General features: G+C 38.3%; 1 protein-coding gene across 2 annotated transcripts in view; it reads right to left on the bottom strand.

Annotated features, from left to right (window-relative positions):
* The window catches only part of HSD17B4 (hydroxysteroid 17-beta dehydrogenase 4), a 163,950-nt gene that overhangs the window by 85,979 nt on the left and 66,207 nt on the right, over positions 1 to 11,764 (bottom strand). For both annotated transcript variants that reach the window (XM_019517014.1, XM_019517015.1), the window contains exons 14-17: positions 11,253 to 11,304; positions 10,235 to 10,306; positions 8,125 to 8,228; positions 3,463 to 3,528 (exon numbers count right to left, since the gene is read on the bottom strand). In XM_019517014.1, coding sequence (XP_019372559.1) covers positions 3,463 to 3,528; positions 8,125 to 8,228; positions 10,235 to 10,306; positions 11,253 to 11,304 — 294 coding nt within the window. The remainder of the gene's footprint in view (positions 1 to 3,462; positions 3,529 to 8,124; positions 8,229 to 10,234; positions 10,307 to 11,252; positions 11,305 to 11,764) is intronic.

The following is an 11,764-nucleotide window of genomic DNA, read 5'->3' as shown; positions in this document are numbered from 1 at the left end:
ATATCTGCATGTAATTAAGCAGCTACAATCCCCCCCCCCCCCAAACTCAGCCCTCAACAATGTTATTTATATTATCCTACAGAACAAACAGAATATGTTCTACATAGTAAACTGCTGAAAGCTTATTTATGCTCCATGCATAGTGTAGTTACTAATTTGGGATCTAGGGCAATTCCCACTGAAGTTATTCAGTCTGCTGAGTTCAGTAAAACTTCAAATGGGCCATTGTGGGGGGTGGGAGGTGATTCTTCTTAATATTGTATGCTCGCCTGGTTATTGGAAGAAAGGAAGCAAAATAATAATTCTAGATAAGATATCTGAGTCTTGTTACAACATGATGGGAAAGCCATTGGCCCTGAGTAGGTTGACTCAACCTTGGGATGAGCCCACAAAACCTTTTTTTTTTTAAACAGTAGGGCCAAAATACCTAGCAGTTAAGATGACAAAGGACTTCTGGCCTGATAAATTGTGACTCTCTCAGAGGGGAAGGAGGTTCTTGGGGAGCTGGTCAGAGTAATATAAGTATCAGCAGTAGCAAGGCCTTCCTACAGCAGCCACCACAAGATGAGGAAGATTCATGCATTCTGTTAATTGTTTTAAAATATTTTTTCCTCTTATGTTCCTCTTATTTTTTCTTCTGCTTTGCTCCACTGTTAAAAAAGAAACACCACTTTGGTTCAGGTAAGTTGTCTGGCTACTGTATGCACCACTGATCACTGACCCCTAATCCAAAACACTACAATTAGATCATTCATAATGGTGAATATACAGGATACCATAAATCAGGGCCAGGTCTAGATAGGGAACAGGCAGGGAAACTGTAAAATTCCACTCCAGAAGGGATAAAAAGGGCAAAGTCTGATAGTTACAAGGGTGCGATGATTGGCCAAAACTGAAGAGCTCATTAGTTGGGATCTCCATAAATTGCACTGGAAGTGACCCCCTGCAGCAGTTCCTTTAATGTTTTTCATTTCACCACTTGCCCCCAGCACTCCCAAATGGTGGAGGGGCCCCACTGGCCACGCTGTTTGTTTGCCACTGATCACCAGGGAAAAACCGCAGCATATTTAAAACCTCTGCCAAATCAGACCAGGGGCTAAGGGAGGCAAGCAGTAAAATGAAACATATTACGGCAGGTGTTATGGGAGGCACTTCCAGCATGATTTATGGAGATACCTCCTCATTAGTTAAACTAACAATTTTCTGCTCTTCTCCTGAAAGCCCTAGACAAACACACCTCTCTCTCTCACACAAGCAACCCAAGTCCCCAGCATCTTCTGATCCTGTGGGAAGAGTCTTTTTTCCAATTTTTTAAAAAATATTTAATATTAGTAAGGCATCCAAAATATAAGTCAACCCCAATATAGTTCTATAGTTTGTTCTCAGAAAGCATTAAATTTTTCCAGAGGGGAAAATCAGCCTCCACATAAGTCCCTGTATCAATAGGTACAGAAAAGGCATTTGGCAGCACTGCAAAAGGTTGTAAAAGATTGTTTTCTTTTCTTCCTCCCACCCCTCTGTTTTAACTCTACTTGGCTATGGGAAACACAACAAACAAGCTTTTGAAATTGTATGAGAAGTACACAGTAGACTAACTCTGATCATAAATTTCCTCTGCTTTTTAGCAGTTAGTCTTCCTGTTCCCATTATTGTTTCCTTTAGAAGTGCAGGGGATGAGGGGGAAAAGGACTTTGACTTTTGACTAATTTCTTAGCTAACATTTATTTAAATTGCCCACTCCACTTGACAGCTTATTTTGGCTTATTAACAAGCAAGATATTATATGGGGAGATCAGTGCTTTCTAAAGGAGACCTTAAACCGGAAACTGGATTTTATATAAGACACCAAGATCTTGAATAAATGTTCATGTAAAGTCTTTGTGCTGTTTCCGAGTGTGTCAAGGGTACAGGAAATCTGTAGCAGGTGAAGGGGAAATAACAGTCTTGTGACAGGGATGTCAGACTATCTATTTGAAGGTTTATATTTTATATACAACATATATTAAATCCAAAAAAAAATTCCCCTGCTGCACACCGACTATTTTTGTGACTATGGGCAGGTCACATAGAGGACAAATTTTTAAAAGGTGTAAGTGTCAAAAAGGATACAACAAAACTATAACAAGTATAAGAAAGGGCAGCAAAGGTGATTAGGTGTATGAAACAGCTTCCATACACGGAGATACCAAAAAGTCTGGAAGTTTTAAGTTTGGGAGACAGACAGACAAATTGCAGAAGTCTATACAATGATGATCAGAGGATGGTTATTCATTGCATCTCATTACACAAAGAGCTAGAGAATATTCTATGAAATGACTAGGCAGCTAGTTTAGAACAAAAACTTAAAGTTTTGTTTCTAAACAGTCTATAATTAACTCTTGGAACTCACAAGATTCTCTAGAAAATGTAATTGGGTTCAAAAAAGCAGACTGGACAAATTCATACCAGACAGGTTATCAGGGGAAACTAGTCACAACAGTCAGGGATGCAAACCTGAGGACAAGGGAAATGGATTACTTTACACTTGTCCAAACTCTCAAACTCTATTACTTGCCATTTTCAGAGACAAGATGTTGGGCTAGATGGATGCTTGAACTGACCCAGAATGAGAATCTTGATGTGCTTACATTTTTAAGAGCTGGGGCACCAAAATGGTCTCTGAACTTCAGAAGCTGGCACAGAAGGTGTTAGCTACAGCAATGCTGAGCTTAAGTTCCCTTTGAGCATTTAGTTTATCCGAGTCTATAATTCCACTGAAAGTCAGTAAACATCTAGGAGTCAGAATTCCTTATCATTTTTGGAACTTTTAACCCTCTTCATTGTGAGACATAAATGGGAGTGCTGGTAGTGCTAGAATCTGCTTAACTGTAGGAATTTGTTCACTTCTGGGGTCTATGTAAGACCTGCGTATTTACTAAGGATACTGCTGTCAGAAATGGATGCATATGAAGTATTGGGATTTGGGGTTTTGTTAAAGGGAAGTGTGACTGAGCAGATTTTTGCCAATGTGTTAGGTTCCATGTTTTACTTTTATATTTTTGTAGAGCCAACCTGAGATTATGATGGGTATACTTGCAAAATACAGAAATAATACTGCAAGCTGTTACTCATCTATATTTTGTCAAGCATTATCACTGCATCTCACCATGCCTTTGTGCAATTTTTTAGAATTCTGATTCTGCTGATTATTATTTTTGGTAAATCTTGTATGACATGCTAATTATTTTAGCTACCCTGACAGTAGTTTGACAACAAAATAAATGCATGTTAGTACTGTAGTGCCCTTACAAAAGCATGGGACATATTGGACAAAAATGTAATATGTGCTTATGATACCTACTTACATTATTTACTTTAGTTCAAATACAGAATTCATTAAAACTGAAGAGGAACCATAGCAGGACTTTCTCCAAGTGAAAACTTATAAGGAATCTTTCCCTTCTTTAAAAAGGAAAATTTTACCTGATCAACTGTTGTGACATCAGAAAAAACAGCATCAGGTAGTCGGTTAGGTGGGTTCACAGTTACCTGGAAGGAAAAAAGGAATCATGTAACTACTTCCAGGCAATTTTAAGGGTGTTTTTCATCCAGGCTTTTTATAAAAGATAAAAGGAGAGAGAGCCACACAACTGTAAAGCAACAGTCTATTTCTAGGTTTATTTTCTATATACAATACAAATAAATTTTTGCCATACTGTCACAGTGCAATTATACTGCCTTTAAAACAAAATGAAAACAAAACAAGAAACAGCCCAAAGTGAAAACAGCCCAAACAAATACCAGGACTCTAAGATTTTCAAAAGCAGTAAGACTAATGCAATATAAAGAATTGTATGCAAATACTTCTGCTCCAATAACAATTTGAAGGCAACTAATCAAACTAAAAACAGATTATTGATCCAGAAGCATTAGATTTAGGTAATAACTGCAACATACTAATTAAAGAAGTTCCCTTCAAATTGCCAAAAAAGTGCCCAAGAAAGAAGAACTGGTAACATGTTAAAAAATTACCTATCATGGCTCTGCAGAATATATAAACCAAGATTAGTATTTTCGTTTTCATTTACGCACCAAAAGTTATTGAAATGCTACCTTAAAAGCAAAAGCTTAACAAAATATAAACACTGTTCATTATATGAATTGCTCTGAACCTTATGTTAATAAAGAAGTCCAGAGGCTTGGAAATTCTTTGTCCTTCCAATTACAGGCTGTATTTTTAACTCTCTCTCTTGAAAAAAGGTCCTCCTCATATAATCTGCAGCTTTTATGAAGATTGTAAACTCTACACAACAGGCTGTCAGAGTTCATCTCAAATGACAAAATACTACAACCAGTTAAAATTTCAGCTACTTAAATAGTTTATTTCAAGAACCAATAAGAAGAGAAGAGGAGAGAATGACTCTGACTTTATTCAAATAAAGATGTGCTAGAACCAGCCTTGAGGCTGACTAGGAGAGTATGGACACACATTTGGAGCTGTTTCAAAAGGCGAGCTGATAATTGCAAGCACACAGAACATGTTATGTTCTTAAGGCTGCTGACAGGTGTTAAATTAAAAGGTGCGATGGGATATGAAGCGCAAATCTCAACAATTGCACTCCCTGCCATGCCAGACGCTCATGGCAGGAGGCATGATTGTGGGAACGAGCATCAGACCCATTGCGCCATACTGCTGGGGCGCCTCTACACTGGCAAGTAGCAAGTTTAGGTCTGTGCACTCCCTGGCTGGGAACCCCAATCAGCTGACAGGTGCTCGCAGTTGGTGAAGCACTTCAGTGGAAGCTTTGGCTCTGATCTCTCCTGGCTGGGGACTAGAATCAGCTAATTGCAGCTCCCAGCCATGAGACAGCGCCATGCTTACAAAATGACACAACAAATCAAAAGCAGAGTTTAGAAAAGAACCTAAGCCAGTATTTCAGTATTCTACAACTACTAAAAATGCTTCCCCTTACACTTAAACTACCAATAGCTGAGCCCACCCTTAACACAACTGCACCCCAAGAACTCTAAGTATAATATTCCTTTTTGGGAGTTCTCCTCATCTCCAATCCTTCATGCTGCTTGGAGCAAAAATCATAAGAACTGGATTAAAATAAATTAGAAATCATTCAAGCAATTTGAGTTATATATTCTTTGTTTGTTCAATTTCCCTTTATACTAAAGCAGAGATTCCCAACCACCGGGCGGGTTGGTTGCGGGGTCATGACACAAGCCCCCCACTTGGAGCCAGGTCCATCTGCCTGGCTGAGCGGCTTCTGGGGTCACATCTGAGCTTCTGGGGTTAAAGCTGAGTGGCGGAGGAGCCCGGGAGAGAAGCAGCCAGCTCCACACACCCTGTCTCACTCCTGCCAGGCCATTGTTAAAAAAAAAAAAGGTTGGGAACCACTGTATTAAAACATCTTGTAAGCATCTGGCAGACATTACAGTCAAGACATAATTACCCAGTTAATCACATCTTAAACAGTAACCTGGCTGCAAATTCATGTAATTAATGGTGCAATGAAACAGGGAATAAGCCACAAAATCATTACATAAGATGTGTGTAATAACTTTGTGGCTGGTTGACATTGCACCTTAAATTGAACTTGTGACCAGCTCCAGCCAGCCTTCAAAGGCTCTGGTGCTCTCCCAAGGCTGGGAATGCTGGTCAGCTGACTGGCATTCCCAGCTAGGGATGCACCAGGCACCTGGCTTGCTACTTGCCAGTGGAGGGGAAACTCAGGATCACCATCCAGGCTCCCCCTGCACCAGCAGTAGGGCCAGTTGGGAACCAAATCAGCAATTCCACTATCATGCCTCCTGCCATGCACATGTGATATGGCAGGAGGTATGACTGTTGGAATCCAAGATCAGACCCCATCATGCCTTTACTTGTTCATCAGCAGCCATAGAGAAAACATTTGTTTCATTAAACTGAAACAAAGACCACAAATACATCCATTCAGTTAGCATGTCAAAGAACCATGAAGCTAACATCACGTAAATATGAAATTAATGTTACTAATGTCAATATTAGAGTAAAATGAAAGAAGTCTACTTTCTAAACAAGAGAGCATTACAATTTTAGACTATAGCTTTTGGCCTAGATGAGTTCACCTTATTTCCTGGTGAGCTTGTGTTTTTGTCACAAGCCCTATTTTAGATGATGAAGTCCAGAAATGTTGACTAATGCCAGAAATGTTGCCTAATGCTGGTATTAGTATACAGGTGGGCTCTCTGAAACAGGGCTTACAGCTTTCAATTTGTAAAGAAGATGCTGAAATGCTCTGCCTCATGTATAACAAGAGTAATTCTTCAAACATCAGTTTATGAGCACGTTATACTAAGATCCAGCGCCCCTGTCACTTCATGGTTACCTATGGGGTATCTCAAGATTTGACCTTGATATTAGGAAGCTTGTATACAATGGAACACACACTCAAGTTAAAAAGCAATCTCTGCTGGTCAGTTTGCTTCTTGCAGCCATCTTAGAAGCAATTTTTTTGGGACTATGGAGGCAAAAGCTTCATATAATAATCCACCAAAATTAATTTTTACAGTACACTGCCTGCATGATGGCAAAGCCCAAAAGCTTATTATTGTACTATAGTGGTGCCTCAAGGCTCTGATCATCAGCACAGCCATCAAGCTCAAGCACTGTATTTGGTGTTTTTTTTCTATTTAAATGCCATGTTTTTCATGTCAAATGGGTAGCTGCTTCATTCATTTGGACTTACATACACACACTAAACCTCACTCTGACATGACATGTCACTTATCGACTCCCTCCCCTAATGCAAACATTTCGCTCTAAGTAATAACAGAGATTGTTTGGAAAAAAATAATGCTGTATTTTTCCCTCCCCCTTTGTGCTTCTGACACAAACACTCTCTCTCTAAGGATCCCTCCCCTTTCTTGCTAGATAAGATTTAAAAGGAGCTACACTTAGAGGTTTTTTCTAGCAACAGCACACTGTAAACCATTTTAAATGAACAAGATACTATCACTTATTTGAAACTTCCTATCTATTTTCTACTAAATGCACAGAAAACATTGAATAAATGTATAACTGTATATCAAGAGACTATATACGTTGCAGAATCCCAATTACATTTATTGCTTTGCATTCTTACACACTGAATACTTAGTGTGCTCAGATGTATAACTGCTTTAAAAAGCCATTAAAGTCTTGATTTGTGCCATTACAATTAAAAAGAGTCAAACTAGATCTTTAAGTAAAAGAACTTAAGAAATATAATACATAATATCCCTTTTTGGAATAAATCTGTGAAAACAAGCTCCTGAACAACAACAAAAGGAATACTTCTGCAAATGTGGTTATTAATGTGAGGTTGAGCCATTTTTAAAGCATAGATGGTGGCTAAGCTTTTCCTGTAGGGATGAAAAGCCTCTGCAAGTTGGAGAGAGCTGTACACGGAAATAAAAAAGCACAGATTTTACACAACAGTGAGGACAATCAGGTCTTCATGATACAAAGCCAGTTGGAATAAGTCAAACAGAAGAGGAAAATAAACAGCAATAAAAACCTTCAGAGGAATACAGTGTCACGTAAAAGTACATATGTTAAAAATGACCAAGCTAAGTCATATCCTGGGAGCAGGATAGGTATGGTAGTGTGGTACTCTGTTCAGGCTAATATACTCTTTCTGTGGGTTATTTTTGTTTTTTAAATGCAGCTAATCAGCCCATGTAGAGCACATGTTAAGGCAGCTATACTGGTCTGTACCAGTGCTGTTCCCCTGGACAGCACAGCATTATTTAATGTAGTTACCCAAAGATGTTTAGGCTGGTCTATTAATTAAAAATAGTTTTTATATACATGCAGAACATATGAAGAGAAAAAGCTACAGAATCTTTTTCTCTGTAACTATACCGGAATAGCAGACAGACCAGCTGCATTTACACAAACATACTCAGTGCCATCTACTGGTAATGGAAACCCAGAGTCAATAGGCACTGTACTGTCAACATAGAGCTCCTCAGAATCCACTTGCCTGTCGTCTAATGTATTACACCTGCTATTGATCATACCCAACCAACTTACTAATATAAGGAAAAAAATAGTATAAGCAAAAGAGAAAGATGCCATTAATTTCTATGCAAAATAATACAGCTGAAGTTTACCTTGGCCTTTTCAGATGTTCGTTTTCCCCCAAAACCTCCAGCTCCGACAACAAACAACGAGAACTGGTTATAGCACAATAGATCCTTTCCACAGTAGGTATGAACTAGAAGACAACAACAACAACAAGGCTAGACTCCTTTTCTTAAAAAACACCCAACATGCACTAGTCTCAGATGTACTGGATACTGAATAGCTCAGTTTTACAGATTCCAGCATTCATCTTCACAGGACAGAAGACAAAAGGCTCCCTTTTGAATTGTACCACCATAAGTCATTTCCTAAGTAGTGAAGATTAATGCCCTGTTTCCAGCTAAGCTATTATAGATGCTCTTTAAATAAAAGTATTAAAATAAAAAGAGCTATAAAAATGCTGATGACATTCCCAGTGCTACACAATGGTTGACAACAAACAAAGTGCTAAACTTAATGTGTATTTCAACATTTCATACATCATTAGCTGTTTATTTAAAAACAATGGAATTATGCCATAAACTGTGACGTATTAGAAGCCATTAAGAAACCCAAGTGTAAAAAACACACTGACAAACTCATACATAACAGCCCCAAAGAAATATTGGAATCAGAACTCTTGGTAGAGGCGATATCTGTTATTAGACCAACTAGATACTTGCAAAAAAATGTCTTTACTTGCAAGCTTTCAGGCACATGCACCCTTCTTCAGGCATACGAGAGTGCAAAGACTGTAAAATTCATCCTAGGTGGAACTGAAAACTCATATTTCACAGGAGAGCTGAAAGGTGTTGTAAGAACTCCTAATTGAAAAGGTTCATTTTGTGCAAATTAGGCTCAGATAAAAGTTAGAGCAGTCTATTTACCTCAAAATTGTCTGATGGCAAGCACAATGTTGCATTCCTTCTGGTATTTCATATGAGGATGGCTTGATGTAAAGCTCTTGTGGGCAAGGAATTTCTCTTGTGTTGAGGTAGCTCTGTGAACATGTAAATTTGACTTGAAGCAAAAGGCTGTGGCAGGGGTATCAGCTTTCAAGGCGCTGAATTTTGCTTCATTCTTGTAAAATTATGAAGTTTTCATTTCAAAATGGCTAATTTTGATATCTTTTATGTTTCAGGGATACAGGTTGTAGTCTGCAGGCAAAAGAAATCAGAATTCCTGGTAGAGGTATCTTTTATTAGACCAACTAGATATTTTCAAAGTCTTTATTTGCAAGTTTTCAGGCACACGTGTCCTTCTTCAGGAATAGGAGAGTGCAAAGATTGTAACATTTCTCATAGGTAGAAATGAAAATTCATATTTCACAGGAGAGCTGAAAGGTGTTGTAAAATTTCCTGGTTGGAAGATCATAATTTTATAAGGAGGAAACAAAATTCAGTACCTTGAAACTTGAAAGCTGACAAACCTGAAAGCTGACACCCCTACTCCAGCATTTGGCTTCGAGCCAAATTTGCATGTTCACAGAGCACAGAGTTGCCTCAACACACGAGAAATTCCTTGCCCAGGAGAGCCTTCCATCAACGCATCCTCCTGTGAAATATGAAACATCATAACCAGAAGGAAGCATAATTCAGTCTTCAGCAAAGTCAAAGAACCTTATCACCACAATAAGCATGAAAAGATCCTGTGACATTGTTTGCTTACTCTGGTTTCCTTTTTAAAAAACAGAAAAAGGATAGCAGGATAATTTTACTAAAGAATTCGTGTCCATAAAGTTAAAGTCAGCAGTAGTTTTGGAAGATATACACAAGCACATACTCACGTTCATGCATACACACACGTATGCAGTGCCTGTTAAGAGAAACTGCCTAACTCAACTAGCTTCAGGTAAGACCAAGCATTGCAATACCAGTTCTGCTCAATTTATGGGAAGCCCCATTTCTGCCCAAATAAAATAAGACCTGAAATTACAAATACTGTTTTATAATTTTACGTATCCTAAAGCACATGACAACATGCACATAATAGCACACAACTGCAAATTAACTTGTTTCTCAGCAGCCTAACAGAGAAACTAGGATGTTAACAAGGTTTCAGCCTTTACTGGAGCAAGCCTGAGAGTTATCGTTAGCGTAGGTAAATTCTGAGCCTGTCAGCTTTTACTGCATCTCTTTAAAACATTATAAATGTGGTTACCATCTAACAGAATGACAGCTCCCGAGCCTTTGTCAAGAACATCAGCAATAGTCATTTCTGAAGTTAACTCTCCTGAACGAGAAAGGAAAAGAAAAAAAAAAAAAATCACATACACTGCAATATACAAAAGTGCTGAAATAATAATGCACCATGTCTTTTACAGCCCTCTTCTCCCTGTTTTAACCAGCTATTTATAACATATCTAGGCATCTTTGGAATTTTACATAAGCTACATATTAGAACCACAAAATATTTACATTAAAAAGTTATTTAGAATGTATTATGAAACAACACTGGTGACATTTTTGTTTTGTTTTTTAAAAATAGCCTGCCTATTTTATCCATTAGAACTAACAAAAAAAGATACACATTACGACTCTAATCCTGTAACAGACTCCATATAGAAGTCCCCCAGCCTGAACTGTGGTCAAAACAAGAGGAAACAGTTGCAGGATTAAGACTTTACAGACTACTACAAGGCAAAGTACACCTGGAATAGTTATGAACTTCAAGGTTCAGACAACCAACTTAAATGAGTAAAAGCTAGCATTTTCTGAAGGGTGCTTTGTCTAAAAAGGTTGAGAACCACTGTCAATTAACTGAATCAGAGATGTATAAACTTTCATGAGCAACAGCTAACTTCATCAGATGGTATACAAGGAGTGATTTAACTACGTAAGACAGGGAAGATGGGGCAGAGCAGAAGGAAGGAGAGAGGGCAGTGCTGAGAGGTAGAGGGGGCTGAAGAGAAAAAACAAGGCAATAAATCCATAGGGACATAGGGGTTATAAAAGCTAATCCAGGTAACAGGATAAGAATCCATACTGTCGTTTTAGACTATATTTATTACAGTCCAAGCTACAGCTGATTTCTTGTTCCTCTCAGTGCTTATAAAACAGTAGTACTATTTACAGCATACACCAGTGTACAACAGCGCATCCATAATTTCATAGGGAATAAGAATACATAAAATTATAAAAATCATCATAAATTAATATAAAACAGCTAAAGAACTAACCTGAGGTTGGAAAAGGTTTATACACCTCCAGATATTGCTCACCATGTAGAAGCTGTGTAAAAGCAAGTAGTGTTATCATGGCAGTCATTATTACTTTACACTGCTCCCTTCCCTCCCCCACACATTCTAGTTAAGGAAATATACATATCTACATCAATACATGTATGAAAAGGCATTAAGAAGAGTGCAAAATTTTTCCTTTTTCAGTTTCTAGCCATGTTTTCAGGTGTCCACACACTACAAAAATGCAAGCTGAATCTCTCACGTGTTGATTATTTCAGAATTAATAAGAAAATCCACATATACAAGCTTTACAAATGAGTTTGCACACATTTCAGATTCAAGGTGCTCTAAATTCCTCCCAGCAACAACACATTTAGCATAGAATCATAGAAGTAGGGTCGGAAGGGACCTTGTAGATCTTCAAGTCCGACCCCCTGCCTGGGTGGGAGAAAAAACGGGACTCAAATGAGTCCAGCCAGGTAGGCATCAAGCCTCTTCTTAAAGATCCC

Source organism: Gavialis gangeticus, unplaced genomic scaffold (assembly GCF_001723915.1).
Source record: "Gavialis gangeticus isolate Ggan-Ray unplaced genomic scaffold, GavGan_comp1, whole genome shotgun sequence".
NCBI classification, from domain to species: domain Eukaryota; kingdom Metazoa; phylum Chordata; order Crocodylia; family Gavialidae; genus Gavialis; species Gavialis gangeticus.
This window is presented reverse-complemented; position numbering and strand designations above follow the sequence as displayed.